This window comes from Seriola aureovittata, chromosome 17, assembly GCF_021018895.1.
Source record: "Seriola aureovittata isolate HTS-2021-v1 ecotype China chromosome 17, ASM2101889v1, whole genome shotgun sequence".
In the NCBI taxonomy this organism is placed as follows: domain Eukaryota; kingdom Metazoa; phylum Chordata; class Actinopteri; order Carangiformes; family Carangidae; genus Seriola; species Seriola aureovittata.
In genome coordinates, this window is record NC_079380.1 from 18,181,490 (window position 1) to 18,207,606 (window position 26,117).

Below are 26,117 nucleotides of genomic sequence, written 5' to 3' on the forward strand. Positions count from 1 at the left end.
CACTCGTTGGAAATAGCACGTGGTGTTGGTGCCAACAGTGGGCTGTTTTCACTTTCTCTTAATATAGCTGACGATATCACTTCCTCCTGCTGAAAATGGTCAGTTGAGTGACGTCTTGCCTATTTGGCAAACATACAGAACATACCTTGGAAAACATATGAATATGGCTCATTTCTTTAACTTGGGATGCATTCAACTCCCCAAGCAGCATTTACTTCACGAAAGTTTCAACTTCCCTAATTGGCTTGTCTGTTATTCCTCTTTTTTTTTTTTCTCTAAAATACACAGTGGGAGGCAGGAGTGAGTGGTGCCAGCCTATAAGCTGACACATTTTGCACATTTGGAATTTGTGTATACATCTTCTAAACTCAGTGGATCAGTTTGGCACCAGTCTATCTGAGATTGTAACAGTGCCAATCCAGCCCCGCAGACACAGATACTGTAGACCTGTTTTGTTTGCCAAACTGCAAAATTAAAAACCTCTACAATAGATGGTCAAAAGGAGAGTTTTAAAAACATTACAGCATGGCCAGGGTGCAAAGCCAGATTCAGTATACAGTGTAAGGTAGACTGCATTTTCCATTGGGTCGTCACCTCTCCTGATTTTTGGCGCCAATGACTCAAAGATATACGTGTGGAATATTTACACTTTGGTGATCACAAGTGGCAGGAAATTGCTTTTTGAAGTTTGTGTAACATTTTTTGGATACAGCCATAACATGTGATATGAGTACAGAACACAAATTTGGCACACAACAAATCTCAGTCAGGTTATAGCAGACTTAGAGCATTGATACAGTAATCTGTGAGTGTGTCTGTGTGGTTTATATGGCGAGTGCTGCATGCTTGGCGTTTTGAATTTGTTTCCGCAGACATTTCTCTCTCTTTTGTTTTGCTGCCGCTATTTTTATGCCTGTCTGTTTATATTTAGTAACTGGCCACTGAGGAATTTTTGTCATATCAGTGTGTTTCTCCTCCAGTGGACACTGCGGAGCTGTTAAACCCAGCAGATAACAGGGTATCTGCGGCAGATTGGAGCGATTACGTGGATAAATATGACATCCCTTACATGACAAATATACGCAGCTTTTGGTGTGTGTGCGTACTGTCAGTCCGTTATCTGTGAGCGTGTACCGCACAAACTCAACACGTAGTTTGCTACGTCCTAATCTGTGTGTGTGTGTGTGTGTGTGTGTGTGTGTGTGTGTGTGTGTGTGTGTGTGTGTTTGTGTGTGTGTGATTTCTCTGTACATGTGTGTGTGTCATCAGACAGTGCATGATGCTATCAGCAGAGGAGGATATGAGGACTACTATTTATAACTCCCCTCTATCTCAACTTAGACACACTGTCCTGCCCTGCGGGGGGCAGGTGCATGTTTGCATCATTGTAGCTGTGTGTGTGTTTGTGTGTTTGTGTTTGTGTGGGAAATTTGAGAGTGGGAAACTGTGAACGTGAAAGACAGAGTGGGAAAAGAGATGTAAACAACAGACTGTGTGTTTATGTATGAATGTGTGTGTGTGTGCGTGTGTGTGTGTGTGTGTGTGTGTGTGCGCGTGTGTGTGTGTATGTGTGTGGACGCCGCTAGCTGAAGGTGTGAGTGGAAAGCAGAGACATGTCACACTTGACAAGGGTGAAATGAGAGGATATGATTGGCTGTTTTCTGATGTCATGGATCGTGAGCCGTCCCAATTAGAAACAATCATACGCTGCTTAGTCACTCCATCAGTCTCCTCTCCACCGCTCTACCCATCGCTTCCCTTCTCTCTCTGTCTACCCTGCATCAAGATCCCCTCCCTCTTTGTCTCTAATTTTATGTCTCTATGGAACTTTCTCTGTCTGCCACTCTCAGGCTAATTTGCTTTCTTTTAGCGTTTGTGTTGCTAATTCTTTATCATCGCCTGCTTTTTCAGTCGTTGTTTCTTTTACGCTCCATCTGTTACTTTACAATTTGTTTGCCATATCCGTTCCTCACTTAGTGTCTTATTGCCTTTTTTTTCTCACTCAACTTCATTCCCAAAACTGTGAAAATGAAGCAATGTAATGGGCTATAATTGAAACATACCAGATAAGAATATGAATATACAGTAGTAAAGCTTTATGAAACACAGTGATTCCATTTGCATTCCTGCTCGTGTTTCTCTTGGAAAGATAAATCTGAACAAGAGAGAGAGAGATCAGATGACAGAAAAAAAGAATGGAAGGTGTGGTTGTGGTTGAGAGCAGGAAGTTTTATTCAGTCCTTTGTCAGAGTCTTGTCCTTAAGAGTCAGTACTTGTGCTTCAGTCAAGTGCTCAAGAGAGGCGACTCTGCTCTGAGAATTATAGGTTAGACCAACCTAAACTGCCCATCTTTGGGGGGAAAGTAATGAAACTCATTCCGAGCAGTGCTGGGGATCATGCACTTGTGTAAAATGAGGATATTCAGCCCGACTTGAACCAGATCTCTTCGATGAGATGCAGTGAAAATGAAGCAAACATGGTTTGGCCTGCACAAACATGCTCATTCTAATTTGAGTGGAGACCAGAAATGAGTAAATATTTTGCTAAGTGGAAGATTTCCATTTGGGTCTATAGTAGATTTTGGCTTCCTCCCCCCCGGGGTGCCTGAAGCTTGAATCCTTTCAGATGGGCACAAACAGGCAAAGACACATTCATACAGTCATACACACATGCACACAAACATACACAGAAAAAACACTGGCAAAATACTGAATAGCAAAACACTAATATTATTCATGACCAGTGGTAGATTTTACCAACTTAACTGTGCACAAATGGTTTCAATATATTGTTGCTTTTTTTTCATAAACTGAAGGAATATATCAGAATTCTAATATGTCTTTAATTTATAATCCTTAATTCTATAAACCTGTTGGATTATGCCAGAATACAATGCCACAAAATTCGCCCAGGGGAAAATATGCAAATTAAGCATGAGCAGTGTTTAGCACAGTGGCAAAACAGACAAAAAAACCCCCAAAAAAAACGGCTGTTGGCAGGTGTAGATGTCAGTGGTTAAATACCCGAAAACAAAAGGAAAAAAAAAAAAACAGTTCCCATGACTGCTCTGTGCTCGGTTTGGCCCTGTGCTGGTCCCAGTCCTTTGTATATTGGAGCGAAGTGTGGGATTATCGGCCGCTGCTGTGATGAAGACAGGAAGTGACATGTCTTATAGCATGACCTCTCTCCTATCCCACCATGCTCCAGCATTGCTGCAGTTTCTACCCCATTAGAAAACACACACACACACACACACACACCACACACACACACACACACACACACACACATACACATACACATGGCTGCAGAGAGAGCCTCTGAAGAGCACTTGAGTCTGAGTATCGAGTCTGCCAACCTCACATACAGATACAATACCATTAAAGAGCACTCGTGAGTCTTGATATAGGACTATACGCACACACACACACACACACACACACACACACACACACACACACACAAATAATTCAAACAGCGTATATCCACATTATTCAGAGGCTATCAGCACAATTGAAAAGGAAATGCTAGGTCATGCATGTAGCGATGGAATTACATACAGCACACTGATATGGTCACAAATACCACCCACTACACTCAGTCCCTGCTTTCTACTTGTATATATTTTCATTCCCTCGATGCCCTCTTTTCTCTTAGAGGTGGAAATGTGTGTACAGGAAAAGAGCTGCACAGTAACAGACCAGTAGTACCAGTAGGCCACTGGTATGTAACGGCAGCCAAAAAAAATATAGAAAGTCAATAATGTAATTGGAAAGTTTCATACACTTCTACCAGTTCAGTTTGTAACGTACATCATCAGTCACTCACAAGCTTTGACATTTCCCTGTCTTTACAGACTCATTATGTGTCAGCACTTACATAATCTTGCAATTTCCTTTCTGAATCAATGCACTGGAAGTGTGTGTCTTATCAGCATTACAGCAGATACATCTTTTTTTTTTAGACCTGGGTGAAGCAGATTGAGTTCAGTCAGCCTCCTCACAGCAAACTACAGTCAGAGCCTACAGGTGAATGCTAGAGGCATGACACTACTGTAAGTGATCAGCAGTGATGACATGTTATTGATATTCACAGCAGTGAAAACAGAGAGTGGAATATTACATGTGTGAAACGGAGCTGCGTGGTGTAAGTGGCCTTCAAGCTTTGTTCTGTGTGTTTGCTGCAGAGAGGTGTGGCCCACATGTCAAATGTTGTGTGTAATATGTGTTTGAACTTGTGACATCAGGAGCTGCATTTCTATTGCAGTTTTTGAACGACATAGAAGCAAATTTTATTTTATTTATTTATTTATTTATTTTTCAAAAGTCGACCAAACACAAACACAACTGATCTGTGTTTCCATTGAGTTAGGTTATGTGAATGACGTTTGTTCTTCCTCCTCTCGCGACATCATTCGAATTAAACGTGAGGACAGATTTCCAGCTGTCTGACTCTCGGGCGGAGCTGGCTCCCTGGGGGGGGGGGGTGATACAGCAGGCGCCAAGACTAGAATGCAAAAAAGTTTTTTTTCATTTCAATTTCAAAAGCCAGTCTTAAAAACCGCCTCATGTGAACGTAGACATTTATTTTACGACATTTTAGAGTTGTTTCCATTACTCATATTTAAGTTTTGCAATTACAAATTGCAGATTAAGGAGGTTAATGGAAAAGCACCTGGGGATGCAGATAACATAATAAATATAGTCTACAATAAAGCTGCAAATACAGCTGGAGATTACATCAGTCATGAAGTGACCTCATACGGTAACGGATCTCATTCATGGATTTTTTTTTTTTCTTCAAGATGGATTTTCAACATGACTTACAGCAGCATTTAGTATAAAGGCTAATACATTTCATATAGTGTATGTTTGATCATACACACCAACTCCCACTTTTTTTTTATTTTTATTTTTTTAAGTCTAGTCATGCTGTGGATGAATTACTGCAGATACACCCTGCAGGCAGTGTGTACATGTACTGTGTGTGTCAGTGTGTGAAAGTACGTGTGGCGCATTTGCTCATTTTGAGAGCAGGTGTCATCTTACAAAGTGAGACCGGGGCAGAGTCACTTATTCTTCATTTGTCTCTTATCTCTTGTTCCAACCTTTTGTTCTGTGTCTCTTAGCCCTTGTGTGTTTTTTTTTTTTTGTTTTTTTTCTAGCTGTCAGGTTGCAGCTACACACACACACACACACACACACACACACACACACACACACACACACACACACACACACACACACACACAAGACATGCGCACACAACAACCTGCAAGTCTATCACAATTAGACTGCCAAAGACAAGTGGTGTCAAGATAAGCCATGTGTGAACTCTTTGACATTTCACGGTAACAGAAATCCACACAGAGACACGCACGCACACACACACATACACACATATGTACACACAACAAATCACACAATAAACAACCAAAGACAAGGTACCGCTTTCCCCCTTCACACCTTTTGTGATGCTAGATCCTTTTGTCTTCCTCACTGTTTTTGTCTCATTTCACCTCATTCAATGGCCCACACCATAATGAGTCATTGAAAAGGAAACCTCCCAACATAAATGAATAGAGTTAATTTGTCCACCTGTAATGGTACGTGTCTGCTCTGTCCAAGCCCATGTCTCAGTTTGGCTGAATTAAGTGGCAAATGATTCTGAGTCAGGTTTAATGGAGTGGATATGAGTGACTCAGAGTGAATGCAGCCCTTGTCCCCCCCCCAGAACCAGGCCCACAGAGTTCTGCAAGCCCGCCAGTACTGAACCAATCCAATTTGGGCTTAATTGAATTGTTCTGAGCCCCTCATCCATATATTTCCTCCACAAAGAAGCTTATTACACTCTATCTGTGTGTGTGTGTGTGTGTGTGTGTGTCGGTGTGTGTATAAAAGAGAAAGAGAGTCTGTGTACTCACAATGTGCCAAATTTTAAATGCTCTGCTATAGGTTGATATTTTTGAGATGCAGTTAAGTGATGGAAAGTGAGATAAAAAAAATAAAAAAAATCCAAATAAATCTTTAACTAAGTCTCTTCTCTCCCTCCCTTTATCCTCCTATTTCTCCCACCCTCCACTCCTCTCTCCTGTTCTCTTTCCTCAGGATGTGAAGTCGACATTCTTCCAGTTCGGCGCCTCCATCCAGCAGGAGGCTCTGCTGATGCTGAACATTATGGAGGAGTACGACTGGCACATCTTCTCCATCGTCACGTCAAAGTTCCCTGGCTACCAGGAGTTCATCAACATCCTGAAAACCACCGTGGACAACAGGTAGGATCTATTACTTTGCACTGTCCTCCTCATTTCCACATTCTTACTGTAAGTTGTATGTAATTTATATTATTATTCTTATTTTTCATAACAGTAGCCAACAAGATGATGCAGCAGCATAAAGTTGTCACTCAAGAAGTGCAGATGTGAAAACCATGGGGCACCTTTTGATTTGGAGAAGCTCAGGATAGAACTCAAATGAAACCTGTGAGGCTGAACTTAGACACAGCGGTACTTGAGTTATGCTAACATCAGCATGTTAGCATGGTTGCAGTGACAATGCTATCATGTTGACGTTAAGCAGGAATCATGTTTAACATATCCACCACCTTAGTTTAGCACGCTAGCATGCTAACAATCGCGAATCGGCACTAAACACAAAGTAGATGAGAATGTCATAAGCTTTGCAGGTGTTTAGTCATAAATAAAGTAATGGATGTAATAAAATTCTGACCTGATGACAGCACTAAATGAAAAAGGATCACCAGTACATGAATGCGTGCACCAAATTTCACGACAATCCATTTAATAGTTGTTGAGATTGGTGGTGGACTGATCAACCAACAGACAGACAGTCAGACACTGTGTTAGAATTGAATCTTTCATTTAATATTACATTTTAAAAAAATAAACAAACTAAAGTAAATAATAAACTGTTACACAGATGCAACAGGAAATACCTGGCAAGCATACAATTCAGCTTGAAACACTGTCAACACATTATCTTACAGTGTTGATTAGTGTCTTAAAAGTAAACACACACACACACACACATATATATATATATATATATATATAATATATATATATACATATACATACAGTATACTTATATGTACAAAATGTTATATATATATATATGTGTGACAATATATAGTCGTAATAGAGGAGCTATGAAGTATAATTAAACTGGGCTGTTCCCCTCCCCTTCATAACCTTTTGGGTAGAATCTGTTCATTGTTCCCTCTCAATACCAACAGTTTGCACAAAGAAAAACTGAAGATAACAAGAACTGTAGGTATGTTTTCTAAAGAGTTACTATTGCCAGCATTTTTCTAAGCCTGTAATCTTCTCCATTATCACTGCAAATTTCCCCAGAGAATGGGCAAGTTTTCTCTCTATAAGAATTACTGCATGTTTTGGCCTTTTTTTCTATGTAGTTCAAAAACGGCAAGCCTGAAAGGATTTTATCAGCATTCTTAAAATGAATGTAGATGACAGGTGGCTTCACTACACCTGCAGTTTAGCTGTTGTTTGCTGCACCTTTAGGTCATTTTGACTGATGCTGTAGCTCTCCACAGAGAGAGAGAGAGAGAGAGAGAGAGAGAGAGAGAGAGAGTGAGAGAGAGAGATGGATAGAAAACTGCAGAAGAAAGTGGCAAGCTATAATTTATGGCAAAAAAAAAGTGTCAAATGAGTGATACACGTTCAGTAATGTTGAGATGTTGGCAAGAGTAGGTGGCTGTACTTGTGATATATGGAAGCCCAGCTGAGGAGGGTCTTTTTCATTAGCAGTTAGTCTTTATGTCAAACCCAGCAGGGGCTCAAAAACTCTCTGCCCGTCTGTGTTCGGTGACACTTAGAGCTGTATTCATTATACGCAGAGTGGCAACAGGTCGTTAATGGCTAATTAAATAAGATAATAGGAATTTGCTCCTCATAACAGCTGTTACTATCAGAAAATGAACAAGCGTGAGCCTGCATATTTACAAGTCATACATGTTTAAGCCTGTGTTCTCAATGCTTTGGAAGGCAAATGTGATCAGCATAAAGACTTTGATTCTCCCAAACACTTTATTTGCTGATCTGGGAAACTACATACACACACATACTGTAGGTTAACCTCAAATTAACTGTCCCATTTTGCACACTGAGAAGATTTGAAAACAAAAATAGAAAGAAACTGTAATTGAGAGAGAGTTTTGAGAGCAGAAAGCAAAGTCAGAAGGTTGGCCAATTAACTGGCTGTAGCAAGTTCCCTTCCCATTGTTTTTCTTCTAATCTTGTTTTGTCCACATGAACCTGCAGCCAGGTAAACTGCTGCCTTTATTAATACATACAAAAAACTGTCTCCAGCTTTAAACAAGTCCAAGCCCTATTGTTTATGGTTCTTTAGATAACTATTAGCCCTTGTAACATCAATATCTACTCCATATAAATGTGTTTACAATACTTTAGCGAATAGTAGCTGCACAGATTTGTAATAAGAAAAAAATAAGTTTGACATCAGTATCATCATTCATACCCTGCAGAGGTGGATGTTGACCTCCATGTTAAAATAACAGCCCCTCATTCATGAATGAAGAAATAATTATCCCAATTACCTGCAATAACCCGTTGTCAGACTTCCCATGTCAGGTTTCAGCTGGTTCACACTGACTTCGTCATGGGCAAACAGTTTTAATAGCAGTGAACCTCCATCTTTCACATCAGGAAATTAGACCAGTCAACTGAGTGAGTCCAGGCTTACTTTACAATGGAGACATATTAGCACCTGCAGCAGGGCCAGCTAAATAATGTGACGATGAAAGAATAGATTTTGGTGTTGGCTACATGCAGAAAGTGTGCTGAGCAAAGATTTGTATCATGGACATACCTGTATCATATCCTCCCATAATTGTTCTCACCATTGTTGTCTCTCTCTCTTTCTTTCTCTCTCTCTCTCTCTCTCTTTCTCTGTGAATGTGTCTCTGTGTGTCATTGTGTCTCTTTACTAGTTTTGTCATCTGGGATTTGTAGACCATCATCACTTTGGACAGCATGAAGAGGACAGCAAGTCCCAGATCACTCTCATGTTACACTACCTGTCTATTGTTAGATTCTTACACAATGGTTAACTGCTCCCCCTCTTTTCCCTGTCCCACGCATCCCACTTTGTAATATACCGTGTGTGCGTGTGTGTGTGTGTGTGTGTGTGTGTGTGTGTGTATGTATGTATGTATGTGCGTGCGTGTGTGTGTGTGTGTGTCTTCTTTGTCCCTCACTCTGCCAGCTCTGCCATGAAGGACCTGTGCTCCTGACACTGCAGCGCGCTGCCAGTTTATGACATATTATGTTCTTTAATTACTAACATAACTGCCACTTCCTCTGCTTGTGCTGCTCTTTAGCCGTGCGTTCTGGGAGCTGCCGGATATTATCGCTCTGGACAATGTGAAAAAGAGCAGTCAGTCCCACTGGATGAAAAAGATACTCCACAAATGCATCATCTTTTTAATGAGCACTCGTTACTTTTGCCCACTTTACATATCTAGAACTAGAAAAAAAAATGTGTTTTTCTTCATGGTTGCTCTGAACATTACAGTTGCACACCGCAGAGCTAAAAATCTTTGTAAAACATCTGTCTTCAGCCACATGGTTGTGCAGGTGCAATGCAATATTAATGAGCCTATTTTTGTGCAAAAGGTGAGACAGAAGCTCACAGTCGCTAACAATGATGATGTTGATAGCACTATCCTGTGATAGCCGGTGTCACCAATTAGCACACTGACCACAGGCACTGCACCGGCCCTCTCACATTAACAGGCCAGCGTTTGTTCTCCTTGTCCTTTAGTTGTGTGGTCTTGGACCTGCTGAGCAACATTATACAGGACCAGCTTTAGCATTTGCATTCCATTTAGCCTTAATGTGTTTCCCCTGACAATACGCACTTCACACCTATTAGTATTCACGTCGCACTTAATGATATTAATTGTAATGGATAATTATAACTGCCCTTGCCAGCACCTGAGCAAAGTTAATAGTCTATTAGTTAAATATTAACATTTCTCTCTTGTCCTCTTTATCCGTGCTTTAGTTTTGTAGGCTGGGACCTGCAGAATATCATCACTTTGGACGCAGTGGAGGAAGACAGCCGGTCTCAGATCATGCTCAAGAAGGTCCAGTCCCCCGTGGTCCTACTCTACTGTTCCAAGGACGAGGCGGTCTACATCCTGGAGGAGGCTCGCTCTCTGGGCCTCACCGGGTTTGGATACATCTGGATTGTGCCGTCACTCACCACTGGCAACCCGGAAATAACGCCAGAGGAGTTCCCATCGGGAATGATTTCAGTATCATACGACGACTGGGACTACCCGTTGGAGGCGCGCGTCCGTGATGGTCTGGGGATCATAACGTCAGCAGCGGCAGCCATGTTGGAGGAGTATGGCGACATCCCCGAAGCCAAAACATCCTGTTACGGCCAGATGGAGAAGACGACCAAGCTGCCACCCAGCGCGCTACATAAGTAAGCAAAGACAGAGTGTGTGGATATGTTTGTTTTGGCATCCATGTCTAGAATGATTAGTGAGCAATGGAGCTTTTACGAGGAGAGGAAAATAGAAACGGCAGAATTATAATTATAATGGTGATTTTGCATTTTTTTAACATCTGAGAGAGGAGCTGTGTGAATGCACATAGATGTCTGTGTGTGTTTGTGTGTTTTTGTTTGAGTGCATGGCTTCCTGCCACAGTCTGTTTGTTTGCACCCTTGTCCCCAGTAATTAGAGACTTCCACCAAGTTTCCACCAAGTCTGCGTTAAAGATTGAGATTGAAGAATGATGCAATTACTGGATGAAAGACCAAGGGATTGAGAGATAGAGCTGAGAGAATAGAGGAGGTGTAGGAGTCAGAGGGAGAGAGGAGAATGAAAGAGGTGAATGGGAGTTGAGGAGGGAGCCAGCGAAGGAAGAGGCAAGAAACGGAGACTGGGGTAGCAGCGGGAAGCTGCTACAAATGAGTGCTCTCCAAAATTGAAGCGCTCCTTGATGAGTCCTTCTGTTCCTCTTCTCATGTATTCCTCCATCTCTCATTCACTCTCATCTGCTCTCCTTCTCATCATGCACTCACTCCCCAGCAGCCAGTGGGAGATGTTGCAGGTCTTGCCAGCTCTGTCTGGCTCTCCATCTGGCAGAGGAGGGAGAGACACACACATCCTGTGTTTACATCCCAATATTGTGGGGTTTTTTTTTTTTTTTAATAATGGTGTGTGAAATTAAAATTCTTCAGTCTAAAGGATAAAATCTGATTCCAAAATTTATTTCCAAGAATTCCATTTTGCGAAATTCAGAAATGTTATGTGTCTCCACTTCATCTCACAGTTAAGTTGGTTAAACTAGAAAATGAGTGAGAGGAGGAACAGATTTTGCAACCCTTGAAAACATGTGGATGTGTTTGACATCGTCTACACATAATTTATCAATATAGTGCATCGATATAATATTGGTCCATTGTGTAAGTAATCATGTCACCATTCTTTAGTTTGCATATGTTAGAGGAAGGGTTGAAATACGGCTAAAATAACTAAGAGTAAAGCACAACAAATTGAAGTAATCTGTTTTTTTCTGATATTAAGGAGGATTAGTTGTTAGTTTTTAGCCATAACTTCAGATTGAGATGACAATATCTCGGAAAAGGATGAAAGGCTGAGAGAGAGTGACGTAATAAGAGATGAATAATGTAACAGGTACATTTAGAGCACTTAGTGTTTTGGCATTAGTGCACCAACAGAACTTTTAGATCAGATTAAGTTCCAGTTATTTCCTCTGTTAAACTAATATTAGTTTAGGAAGTCAAGATTGAAGACTAACATTTTCCACTGAGGTCAGTTTACAGAGAGGGTCTATAAATTTTATCTGGCCTAAAACATTTTCATGTCATTGCTCCATAAATCAAAACTCTTTTGGCTCATGTGTCGAACATTACATCACTAGTTATTTATGTGAGCAGCTAATATACTGCCTACTACCTACTGCATAAATATTGAAGATGTTTTTAGTCTGATACTCCTTCTGGCTTTCAACCAATTTTGAATTTGGGTTTTGCAGAAAAAACAAACAAGATGCATTGTGCACCGTGGGTGGTTAAGGGAGCCTGGGAGATTAGAGCATTCGCTGCAAAAATGGGGCTGGGCTGACTCTTGACTCAGCCTGTTTAGAGAGCTTAAAATCGCAGTAGTCACTGAGGTAACAGAGGAGTAACTGGCATTCTTCAGCAACATTTATGAGCTCCCACTTGTAAATTATGGTCATTTTGTGTAAAGAGACAGTAAAGCATGACTGATTGCGCCTTTAATAACCTCAGCGGGACTTTAAATACCAATTCCACACTAATGTAGCTCTCGTTTTGTCTGGAAACACAGGTAAACCAAAGAGAATTACCAAATATCCAGAGCCAGCTGACATTGTTCCCAGCATGCTCTGCTGCCTCAGGTTGTTACCCAGGTGATGAGTAGCCACAGATGGCTCTGTTGTGGGTGAGAGAGCTCAGCCAATAGGGCTTCAGGGCCAGGACATGAGAAACATGATTGGTCAAGGCTAGGTCGGGGCGACGAGCCAGCGTGGGTTGTTAGACCATCAACGGCTGTCAGGGGAGATAGGAGAACATGGCCAGTGCGCACACACACACACACACACACACACACACACACACACACACACACACACACATACATACATACATACATACATACATACGTACAGACTCACAGAGGTGGACAGATGGGTTGTATGTACAAATGTACACATTACAGAATTATACAGTATTTTAAGGCTGTAGTGTAAGGCTGGGTCACAGTATTATATCCCAGGCTTCATTTTAGTTCTTCTGTGGATCTACTGCCTTTTTGAAAGCAAGATGTCAATAACAGCATCATGTTAGTATGTGTGAAATTTATGTACTTCTTTGCTTGAACACCTCTCAGACTCAAAGACTGTGATTTGTGACATCACTTTGATTTACAGTGGATGCTACGCCCGTCCTTAACTGAGCCAAAAACATCTCACAATAGAGCAAAACTTAGTTTGATGAGAATAATATTGATAGTCAGTGCAGTCACAGAAAAGTCCGTTGCTCTGGTGACCAGTACCGAGCACTGTGGGCTTTCAGTGAAGTTTTACCTCACTCACTTTGCCTGTGACAGCTGTGATGATAAATCCACCGTGACATATCGAAGATGAATATGTTTTGCAGAGTAATAGAAAAATAAAATTAAATAAAAACAGGAGACAAATGACCAACTAAGAGAGCTGGCCAGTGCAGCAATCAGACCAAGTGACAACTTGTGCTCCATATAAATTATGGTATGTGTATGTGTGAGGGTTTGTGTGTGTCTGTGCTTATGTGTTAGAAACAAGAAAAATATCCCCCCCGAGAATATTCTGTCATGACCGATTTACTGTGTCCTGCTCACCTTGCTGTGGTGAACAGTGTGTCTTAAAGACTTAAGCACTTATTTATCTGTGAGTTTGTGCGTGTGTGCGTGTGTGTGTATGTGTACACATGTGTGAGTTTGTTCTGACAGGTAATTTCAGTCTCTAGCCCTGATATATGAGGGTCAGAACTCAGGAAACACACACATATACACACCTACACATAACACACAGGTACTGGGTCCTGGGCCAGCTGTCAAAGACATGTGCTCACACACTACTCGATGCAACTGAAAATTGAAAGGAGACGTTTCCTGACAGTTTTTATATTAGTTGATAAGATGCGATCATGCAATAGAGTACTGTGCTAGAAACAAATACTCAAATTGGAATACTGAAGTTGTGTTTATATGTTGTGCAAAACTACTGCGTGTATTTGTCATTTTCTTAGACTTAGAGACATAACCTATGAATATCTTTTGTCACAGAAGGGAAACAACTGCTCATAAATATTACATTACTGCATGATTGATTGGTAACCACCTCTGTGTGTATTTATTATTCAAACCCATATGTACATTTCTGTCAGCTGTTGATGTGATTTGTGAGAAATGCCTTTACCTGCAGCAGGTGATCTCACAAGGAATAGTGTATTTGACTAGATGGGGAATATACCTATACACTGTCACATGTGTGCATGAAATTAACATCCGACCTGAACGACTGTATTGGTCGTTTGCCCGTACCCTGTGATTCAACCCGTAAGAGCGTCACCTGACATCACGGTGACAGTTTGCCAGACCTTCATTGTCATGGTTACAATAATAAAAACATGGCTAAGCTTATGGAACCGTCATGGTTTGGTTAAGTTTAGGCGTGAGAAGTACTTGGTTAGGTTTAGGCAAAAAGTGAGGTTTGGGTTAAAATAACTGCACCTCCTTAAGGTTAGAGGACCTTTGTCGTCATGGTTACAGTAATAAACGCAGTTAAGATTGTGGAACTGTCACAGTTAAAAGATACAACAGCAGCTATTGGTTTCAACATGAAACAAACAGCAGTCTCCCATGTGGAAGGCCTGTATTATGCGGATCCATCCATCCTCCCCAGTCTTGTTTTAACGTGAACTTTGTTGATGTTTGTACTACATCACATGACTTCCTCCTTTATTCCCGTAACTATGGTCGCCTAACAATTAAACATTACTATGGGTTGTAATAAACTGCTGGCACAGGCCAGTGTGTCCAATACTGTATGTAACAGTCACTGTGTTGACAGTAATCATGTCATGAGCATAAATAAGAAACACATTTTCTTTGAAGCAGTGAGCTAGTTGTAGTTCAAGTGCCTGATGCTTAGCCTGAAGTGTCCATCAGGCACTGTTGGGTGTGCTTTCAATACAAGACTGCGGGAGCAGCAGAACATTATCCAGTAGGTTAAGATAGGAGCTCCCTCATCTGATGCTGATGACAGCCAAGGCTGCTTAGTTGTTTTGTAGGATTACAAAGACCAGTATGGAGAACAGCAGTAAGTATTGAAAGAATAGTTGCAAAAGTTTGGAGGCTTCTTAGCTTTTAGCTCAGAAAAACTTGTATGTATGGACAATCTAATAGGCATCTAAGCTAGGCTAGTTAGCTAGTTTATTTGGTGTTACTTTTTTCCCACTATGATTAGATGTAGCTACTGTCTTATGTAGTACAACAAACTAGTTGTTAAAATGTTAGAGCATCAAAACTGATTTTTTGAATTACAGACAACAGGTCTGGAGAAGTCAGTAATTTAGCTTTCACTAAGGCTAGCTGTGACTAGTCTTAACTAGCTGGATGTTTTCGAGAATTACACATTTCTATAACACAATTATTTCCATAAGGTAAAAGTAACCTAATTAAGTCGAAGTATGGTCTTAACTCAATTTGACCAGATATGTAGTTACTGCATTTTGTCTTTGTAGGGCGCAATAGTTGTCTGCATTGTGTTAAGCAAAAATTGTGTGTGATTGTCAGCTTGTGTACTACATCTTAGAGATAAAGGAACTATCAAGTTGCTTTTGGTTTGAATACTCAGAGAGGAGAGAGACCGGGAGACATGGGAGGGAGTTTATTCAGTGGCAATGTGAACTACTGCAAATCCCAAAGCACAAGAAGATTATAAATTTTTCATCAGAGGGAAGGATATCTAAGAAGGTGCTCCACTGTTGTGCGCTGATTCCTGTCCTAAAATTGGATTTGCATATTGGAGAAAACCCATGATATTCTAACTGAGCTACAGCATAAAGGATCCCAGGCCAATACACACATAAAACCCTATTGTGTGCAACAAAGGAAATGCTGCTGAGGTAGCTGTGTGGACACATGTTGCATTTTATGGTGTGACCGCAAGCTTGGAAAAGACTAAATGTAATTGTTAGCATTAATCTTGTGCTGCTGAAACTCCAACAAACAAAATAACTGCACAGACACACACACACCAGGGACGACAGGAGGGGCAGACACAGTGCTAAGCTAGCATCTACTTCACCTTGTACAGTCATCATTCATGCCACACTTAACACATGCCACCTGAGGCTCAGTGTGTGTTTTCAAGTGACTGCCCACCCTTGGGTCCTCTTAAAAGACCTAAATCAGCACTGATAGCAGCCCCCCCATCCTTTTTTTAGACTCCCCTCCCCTCTGTCTCTCACAGCCACAGCCTGCATGTGTTTGCTTTTGCACTTCATAGATCATGAGTGCTCTGACATTATACATCATTGCTTTGACTGCCTCTTGTCTTGATGAAGGATAAATGTCTCTATCTTTGACACCCACACAGCATTATACAGTTCATTTGAACATGTTTGCAGAGACACTTTTCCCTGCAGTCGAACATCTTCAGATAAAATGTGGAGTCTTTATCACAAAGTAAGACTGTTGTAAACGAGGGGAGATCCAGAGCAACTCAGAGTAAGTGAGCACTTGAGATATTATGTCTTATGTGTCAAGAGCCCTTTGACAGGGAAGGACTAAAGGCTGCTACCAGAGAAGATGGGTGCTGTGGATTATGCTCTGTGTAAAATACAATGACCCAGTATATTTGGAAATGTCATTGTCTTTTGTTATTAACGTCATAAATGCTCTGTCATTGCTCAGAAGCGAAGGATTAAGACAGCAGCACAAATGCAGAGTATCTGGCACTTGCTGCTGTAATGCAGTGTTATGTGTCTGCTCTTACTTGCGTGCTGCAGTGTATGTTTAGTGCTGGTTAACTCTGGTGCAGTGCCCCCCTCCCAACGCAACCCCTTTTACTCAAAAAAAAAAAAAAAAAAAAAAAAAAGAGGAAAGAGGGAGGAAGGAAAAAAAATAACACAGAAGATATTTTTATCCTAACTCTGTCGAGGCTTAGTTCTCCTCCTCCCTCGTCATACTTCTCCTCTTTCCATCTCCCTTACTCAGTCTTTCTTATCTTGCTCTCTCACTTTTTTTTTTCTTTTTTGGTTGCCCCTTCTCCGCTGTCTGGCCCCCCCCCAGCCAAATGAATGGAGAGATTACTGATATAATGGAGGCTGGAAAGTGAGAGGAATTGGATCGCTTTACTATGATCTCAGTGCTACAGGAGAGGAAACATTATGTGGAGAATTGTTGAGGTGTGCAAAGTAATTGTCGGCGTTCCTGTGTGTGTGTTGCAGGGATATTCATTCAGGGTTATTTAGGGTCATCTCCCGGCATACACTCTCCAGTCTGTGTCCGTATCCTAGCAACGCCCTATCAGGTCCACCTGTTCAATGGGCGTCAGCCCAAACATACTTGCAGACACGCACACACATACACACACGATCTGCCTGTCCTGTCTGCATCCTGTTCTTGCAAAATTGTGCACTGTTATACTATTATGATGTTCATTTGGAATCGGTTTTGAAACAAAATACAGAAGGGACTCATGTGTTAAGAGACAGAGGGATTAGCTGAGGTCTGAACATCTTCACCTGCTCCACCTTACCAGCTCCAAAAGGAAATAATTTTGTTTACTGATTGACCTTACAGGATGCTCCGCTCATATTCTTCTGACATCAAGCATAAGTTTCTACATCGTTGTATTAGATTGACATCAAATGTTTTATATTGGTGCAGTAAAAAACACTTTCTTTGCTGGATTGTGTCAAAAAGAAAGATGCCTGAAAACAGAGCAAGAAAATGAATCAAATGAACAACAAAAGAGAGCTAACTGTAAAGTAAACAGAGGGAACGAACAGCAAAGGCTTCCATTGTGCGTGTGTGTGTGTGTGTGTGTGTGTGTGTGTGTGTGTGTGTGTGTGTGAGAGTGTGTCTTCCACATAGATGGTTGCAAAGCGCAGAATTGGCTGTTGTCTAAGAGAGCAGCCTGGGCGCTGGTATTGATCCCAGCCCCTCTTTCTCTGCTGTAGTTGCACATAATTGGGTTCAGCGCAGCATCTCCTGTCCAATCAAATGGCTTAATACTTCTCACCTGGTTGCTCGCAGGCCAATCAGATCATTTTAATCACAAGACCCACTCAGTGCCCTTATCACTGGCTGATTTCATCTGGGCATTGACTGGTTTTGTGTGTGTGTGTGTGTGTGTGTGTGTGTGTGTGTGTGCGTGCGTGCGTGCGTGCGTGCGTGCGTGTGTGCGACAAGCATCAATTTAAAAGGACATGTAGGTATTGTGATACGTTGCCACACACGCAAACACACATTACACAGCCTTTTTCATCCGTGTGACTCAGTATTATAATTGGTCCAGACTGCTGGTTTGTGTAACATATGGCATTAAAGCTGCTTTTTTATGTAAAAGAACAAGCAAAAGGACATCCATTATCCCAAACTGGTAACAAATTGCTTACCAATCAATGATTTTTCTGACACAAATAATAAGACTCTTTAAAAGCATAATTTGTACAACATCAGTAGTCGCAATGGAACCAGCTTCATACAGCGCGATACGCTCCTGCACGAAACAGCTCACCTGCTGTGGCTTTTCAAAGACACATCACATGTTCTCCCATACATCCATTTCGGAATTTGCCCCGTCGGCATGCCCCAGCCCCAGAATGGAGCAGAAGAGGAGGAAAAGAAGAGCCGTCTCTGCCGTGTTGTACATGACCGCTGACAGAAGGACTGAGGGAGACAGAGTGGGGAAGGACAGCCATGATTAATGTGGAGGCTATTTGGACCCAAGAATATCTTCCCACTGCCCTCCATCTTAGCTAATGTGACCTGCCATATGGGTCACTCATTACTGTGTGTGTGGGTGGGTGTGGGTGTGTGTGTGTGGTGATAGTATGGACAGACTATCGCTTAAGGTACTATTCATTTTCACATTTTCTTTTTTTTTTTTAATTTATATTTCTGGATCTGAGCACACACTGCTCTGTTATTACTGACTACTCTTATTCAGAAGTGATACTCACAGGTTATATACACGCACACACATTTTTGGATTCAAATAGATTTTATTATCCCTCAGCATTACAATTTAACTCTCCTGTCCAGTTGCTTTTTATTTTCTAGAATGTAATTATAATGAATGAAATATGACTTTACAACTTTCAATGCAGAAGAGATTGTGTGAATATTTCAGGACAGTAATACTAGCAGATTGTAAATTGACTTTTTCTCATGCTAATATAATTCAATATCCCTTTTCCTCTGTTTTTCCTCGCTTCCATTCATTTCTCTCCCTCTCTCAATCTCTGATTTTTCCACCTTCCCCCCTTCTTCCTCCTCCTCCTCATCTCTCTCATCTATTATCATCTTCTGCCTCACTACTCCTTACCCCTATCCTCCTCCTCTCCTCTCACTCTCAGGTACATGATGAATGTGACATGGGATGGCAGAGACTTGTCATTCACTGAAGACGGCTACCAGGAAAACCCAAAGCTGGTGGTCATTGTTCTCAACAAGGACAGGGAGTGGGAGAAGGTAGGTTTTACGACTGTATCTTGGTTTGTGCTTATATGTGCGCAAAAGTGTAACCGCATATTCCTGTGTGTTCGCAGAGACACAGAGTTCATCTTTCACCTTAATGTTGGATTTTTTAAGGCCATCTTAAATATTTTTTAGACTTTTTAAATACTTTATTATATTATATTTTTTATAATAACTTAAATTAAAGGTTAAGTGTTTAGCATTTCCTTCCCTTTACCTGCCAGTAAGGGGAAGGAAACAACAATTAGAACATTAGATAGGGAGATCTAAAATAAAGCAAATACAATTGAAGAGTGCAGTGAATAAATAAAATGTGTTTGTTTGTTACAACAGTGGGGGCCGGCCCAGTAAAAGCAAATGTGACTGAGTGACAGAGTGATAAGGTTACACCAGCCTGCTGTGGGACTCATAACTCCAGTATTTCTAAAAAAAACACTGTCCCTGACCTTTGTTCTTGTGTTTTCCTCTGTGTTTATATTGCTTTTGTTTATTGTATATTTCTCTGTGTTGCTTTTGCATGATCAGTACTGTTATCATTTCTTACTATTACAGTTTTTTATGTTTCCTGTTGTCTTAATCTATTACCGACTGACACATTATTTTCTTTACCAAAAAACTACCTTATGCATCGCAAATACAGATCTGGGGAGCTAGCAGTGATAACCGTGGTGGCTAAACAGATAAAAGAGTGCTACCTGTAGAACCTGAAAAAAAGACATCACAGTACTGCTCACAATCTTTGACTGGCAAGTGACCTCTGAGAAATACACTGCATAAACAAAAAGAGCAATAAGTGAAAATGATACTTCTGGCTCATCATGCAACATTTGATGTTGATCAACGAGCTCAATTACCAACAAGTTTATAGGTTTTCTTTAACTGGTTAATGTGAGGAAGCGTCAATAAAGAATGGCCACTTTTAATGGCTGAGTATTCTAGCCATTTTAATGGACTTTAAATGGCACCAATGTATCTTTATACCTACATCTGGCTTCCTCATGCAGGCTTAAAGACCTCATATTTAATGCCCCACTAGCTCATAGCTCAGAGTGGGTGAGGCTGAGAAGACAAGTTTGAGAGAAGAATGGCAAAGGAGAGAGATGTGGCTAAAGATAGGATTTGGATAAGGAAGAGAGGGAGATGGATGTTGTCTTTTCTGTCTTGTCCTTCCTTTACATCTCCCACCACTTTTTGTCTCCTTCCTCCCACTGCCTCCCTCTCTCATGACATCTCGAATTCTACCTCACATCTGTCTTCTTTCTTCTTCCCTCTTCTCCTGATCTCCTTTCCCTTCCTCTTTACTTCTCCTCTCTGCCTCCGTCTTTCCATCCTCTCCTCCATTTTTTTTCCTTGTGTCCCTTCTCCTTCACTTTTTGCCAAAAGCCAGATAATCTGTACACTCTGTCTATCTTCAGCTGTGATTGCTGTTGTGGTCTCTGATAGCACCTCAAACCACAGTTAATCAAAACCTGAGACCTCCGTTATTGGGGTGGTAAAGGGTCACTGCTCTTGTGTGTGTGTGTGTGTGTGTGTGTGTGTGTATGTTTACCCTTCCACACAGGTTATTGACAAAAACACTATTCAAGAGACTTGTGCTTCAACCAATCTGGTTTTTATTCAGGTCACATCTGTGTGTGTTACAGTATTCGGTTTAGTTTGCTGCAATCCGCACAGTCTCCACCCAATCTTTGAGACTAGCTATTTCATATTTCATACTGACACACACGCACAGACACACACAGACACACACAGACACACACAAACACACACAAACACACCCTTTGTCAGTGTGCTGAGGGGAAGTAGAGTGTGTTGTTGTAAACAGAAAGCCTGTGAAATTGATCAGTACCACTTCGCTGTGGTGCAGAGAAAGAGACTGAAGGCAAGAGAGACACGGAGACCCAAAGTGGAAACATAATTGGGAGCTTCTCTTTCTATCTCTCTCTCTCTCTCTCTCTCTCTCTTTCTCTCTCTGTCTCACTCTCTCTCTCTCCCTGAGTCTGGTGCAGCCGTCCCACCCATGCACCAGAAATCAGCGGCGCACAGAGAGAGAGAGACTTCCATGATGATCAAGAGATAAAAATTCAGTAACTGCACTAAAATATGGATATGCACTAAAAATATAAAATGTGTCCCCTTGGGGCAGAGGAGGAAGAGACAGGGAGAGGAGAGCAGTATGGAGCGCTACCGAGACGAGCGAGCGATAGAGACAGATGGGCCAAGATAGCGAGAGCAAATGAGCACGAGAAAAGGAGACAGAGAGAGAAAGAGAGGGAAACAGAGGAAGAGAGAGGTGGAACTGAGCAATCATCATGTGTATGCTCTACCCCTTTTCACCCACTACAGGTGTCTAGCACTCAGGTTTTCACAGCACCCACACCTGCTGTTCTCTGCATCACACACATGCAGTTGGTGAGATGGTAGATTTCTGAGTTTTGGGAAAAAGTGCTTTTAAAGTCGCTTCACCTGTTTGGCTAGCTGTGTATGTGTTGGGAATTTCTCATCAGTGAATTAGTTTTATTCAAAAGAGGCGCCGATTGAAGCTAGTCATGTGGGTGTGACTGGATCCAGTGTGGCATTATGGGGGAATTATCCTAAATTAAACTGCGAGCTTGAAAAATGTGCTGAACAACTGCAAGCAATGAATTAAATCAATTTTGATGTAGTATCAAGCAGTTTTAAGACACACACGCACGCACACACACACACACACACACACACACACACACACACACACACACACACACACAAGAGCATGTGGTTGTATTCTTGTGCATGCATTCATTTTATACTCATAAATGTTACTTCACTACAGTTTCTTTTTTTAATAATCACCTGATGTCCTAATTTGCTTTTGGGGACATTTTTACCAAAAGTAAAAAAGTAGCTTGATTGTTTAATAGAATTAAATGTCTGGAGAAACTGTGGATATACGCCCGCTCCATAATCAGTGACATGGCAGAAAAGATGATGAATTTTCTTACTGTATTCAGAGTTACAGTATAACTTCAGCGACTGAATGAGAAAAGTTTATTTACCGATCAGAACCAGGATGTTATGTTTTATTCCTGCTGAGTAGATGGAGTGTGTAAATTGCTTCAGGAACTGCTGCAGTGTTAGCAGCCAGTTCACAAAATAATTATTACAGACAGCATGGGATTTGTGCTTGGAGAATCACAATATGGAGAGCAGACAGGCAGAAAAACCCACGTGTGTCCACACAAGCACACACACACATGCACTTCCAAATTGACGCGCAAACATGCGCATGCATTTTCTATCCAGGCAACACTGTTCTCTGAATCTTAATAAAAGCGCTTCACTTTAAGGAAAGATGTCTAAATCCATGCATGCAGTTTTCTCTAGCTCCTCCACTCTGTCATCTTCTTTCACTCTGCCCTTGTTTTCTCACACACACATACAGACGCACACATGCACATGCATACTTGCACACACGCAGGCGCACGCACACATTCACACATATAAACAGAGCGAGCGTAGGAGAGGGAGAGCAGAATCCATTTTACCGACATAATTTTTTCTGACAGGAGTGACAGATACTGTTTTATGACTGAATGGGTTTTTCCACGCTATTAGGAACTCATTCTCCCATAATGCAACTTGCCACAGCAATAACTCTCCCAGTGAGACTGGCACAAAGAAGGTGCTCAGTGTAAGAGCTCCGACCCTTGTTTTTCTTTATTCTTTTATCACTCTCTCTCACTCGTTCAGCCAGGCTCTAGTTTATTTTAGCCCTTCATTGTGTGTGTGTGTGTGTGTGTGTGTGTGTGTGTGTGTGTGTGTGTGTGTGTGTGTGTGTGTGTGTGTAGGTCAAAAACACTGTGACAGAACCAGTAAGAGAGAGCGGAACGTGCGCAATAGTTGAAATAAAGAGCAAGACGTTCAGGAACAAAGAACAAGGCCTTTCAAAATAAAGATAAAGAAAGACGAGGAGGAGAACAGAGAGAATAGAAAAAAGGAGGGCAGGTTTGAGCTGACAAAAGAAAGAGTAGTAGATGAAACAAAACACCGCTCCTCTGGGGCAGAGTGTCATCTCATCACCAAGTGGCTCTAAATCTGTCGCAGGGTGATGATGCGATAGGATTGCTGCCATGGGGTGTTATAATGCAGTAATCCCACAGGCCCTATCATCATAACCTCCCACTGGCCTCACTGTCACATTACACGCAAGCACATGCACTACTTTTCTGTGTTATGTGTGTGTGTGTGTGTGTGTGTGTGTGTGTGTGTGTGTGTGTGTGTGTGTGTGTGTGTGTGTAATATCTGGTATGTCATAAGGGGGAGATTCAGCAATCTGTTTCTTGGCCGGTCGATAGAGAGAGAGAGAGAGAATCCTCTCTCCTCCTCTCTGGGCGTTAATTTATAACCCCTCTTTCTTTAATTAGAGAGATGGGGAGACAGGGAGGAAGAGGGAAGAAGAGAGCAGGAGGACAGGAAATCAGAAGAGCTGCTTAAGTCAGCTTCTTCTTCCCCTCCTCCTCCTCCTCCACCACCTCCTTTTTTTTTTCTTTTTTTTTTCAACTATCTTCTGAGTAGAACATTTATCTCTCCTCAGAGTTTATTGACTCATCCTACCAAATCAGGGCTACTCCTCAAAAGCTTAAATAATGATTGAGTGGATCAAATTTGAGTTGTGTGTGTGTCGTGTGTCAGTGCTGTATAGTGATAGTTAAATGTACAACAAGTAGTGAAACCAATCAAAAAAGTATAGTTAAAAAAATGAAGAAATGAAAAAAAACAAAAAATTGAGCTAAAAGTGATTTTTCACACTCCCAACATGTGAAATTACGCATTATGTTTAAACACCAGTGGAGTTTACATATCAGCTTTATTGTTTGAACCCACGCTCTTGTCTATTCCATTCCTCTCTGACTCATCTTTGTTTTTGTTTTTATTTTTTATTTTTCCCATTCGCTTTATTTCTGCCACACGAGTCTTGCCTTACTTATTATGCACACATTTACATTACCAATCCCACTTCCTAATTCACCTCCCCACCCCTTTAAAAGACACACACACACTTCACACACACACACACACACACACTCACACACTCACACACTCACACACACACACACTCACACTCTCTACGCGCGTGTGTGAAGATACGAACACCGAAGTCACTCACTTGTGAAATGCAAAACAGCTGGGGTAAGACAGATAGACAAATGTGGCCGCTCCCTGGAGAGTGAAGGTGACACACAAGGAGCCACACACATGCCACCTCAGTGTACCGTCCTGCCCCCCCCCACCTCCTCAACACAAACGCCTACACACACACACACACACACACACACACACACACACACACACACACACACACACTGAGAGATGTAGCCGACAGCAGAGTGAGCTGTTGACAGTGGTGCCTTCTAAGAGCGGAGAAAAGACTCTAATCCCTGTCAGAGGATAGAAAACCACTCAAAGCAAAACAATTAAAATGCTAATTTCACTTCCTCCTCTCTGCTCGCCTGTTAATGACTTAGCCAGGCATGCAGGATAAGCAACAACATGCGTGTGTGTGCGTATATGTGTGTGCGTGCGTGTGCGTGGGTAAAAACCACTGTCCTGTGGCTCCAGGGTCAAAGGGGTTACAGATTAGTGTATATGTATTACATGTGTGCTTAACTTTGTAAGATCCTATTTTATTCACACACACACACAAAACACACACACAAAAAAAGTATCTCAACATATGTCCATTTGTCATCTGTCTAGAAATCCAGTTGCGAGTCTTCGCATTCATGCCCATGAATATGTGTGTTGCTGAGTGTGTGCAACACACAAAAAAAAAACTTGGCTCTAAGGTCATCCACTTCGCTCCACACCACAGCTGTGTTGCTGTGAGGAATAAAGAGAGACAGACGAGAAGAAAGAAAGGCTTTGGAAATGGAAGGAAAGAGTGAGAGCGAGGTTTTGCCTTTTCCCGGCTCCTGTAACATTAATTATTGAGAGTTGAGCAAAGACTCGCTGCCTGCTGCTGTCTCTCTCTTTCTCTCTGACTCCTGAGTCTGACAAAAACATACGTAAATAGCGTACACACACACTCACACACACACACACCACACACCACACAGGCACTCACATACATTCATACATTTACAGACTGTTGAGTGGGTAAAGAGCATCCATAGGGGAATCTGTGACATCACTGCTCTGAAAACTTTCTGCATTATTAACAGCGTCACAGCACTATCATACTGCCCCCCCACCCCACCCTCTCTTTCTCATATATGTTTGCATTCAGAGCTATAATGTGCAGTGTATTCCTCTGTGTGCATTTTGTCATGCATCCCTACACGCCGTGCTTTTAATCTGTTATGTTGTACCCACAGTCATACACAGTCAATGTATTCTGATTTGTATGTATGTGTTGTAGGGAACACATGTAACATTGACATCTCCACTTCCTGTCTGCTTTGAGTTATTTTGCAGCAGACCACACCAGCTACAGGTAAAGAAAAGTAACACACTGTGTTTCTCAAAATGATGCCATGTTATGATCAGTGACTGGTGGACATATTTTTCCCACCACTTCCTGTCTGCTTAAATTTGATCTGAGGGCTGAGGGATCTAAATGTTTAGAGACGCTGTCTTTTCAGTGTGAGCTCATGGGTGGAAATCCGACAACAGCCAGCGCCACTGTTACAGAAAGTGCCTCCGGGCAGATGCTGACTCCCAGCCTGCTCACTAATTATAAAGTACTGGATAAATACCTCAAATGTAAATTCAGCTGTTCTAGTTTTTAGCAACTTAACAGCCTCGGCGAAGGTACTGCGCAG

General features: G+C 41.6%; 1 protein-coding gene across 3 annotated transcripts in view; it reads left to right on the forward strand.

Annotated features, from left to right (window-relative positions):
• The window catches only part of grin2aa (glutamate receptor, ionotropic, N-methyl D-aspartate 2A, a), a 142,612-nt gene that overhangs the window by 85,635 nt on the left and 30,860 nt on the right, over nucleotides 1-26,117 (forward strand). For all 3 annotated transcript variants that reach the window (XM_056400788.1, XM_056400787.1, XM_056400786.1), the window contains 3 exons: nucleotides 6,108-6,274; nucleotides 10,068-10,496; nucleotides 19,194-19,308. In XM_056400788.1, coding sequence (XP_056256763.1) covers nucleotides 6,108-6,274; nucleotides 10,068-10,496; nucleotides 19,194-19,308 — 711 coding nt within the window. The remainder of the gene's footprint in view (nucleotides 1-6,107; nucleotides 6,275-10,067; nucleotides 10,497-19,193; nucleotides 19,309-26,117) is intronic.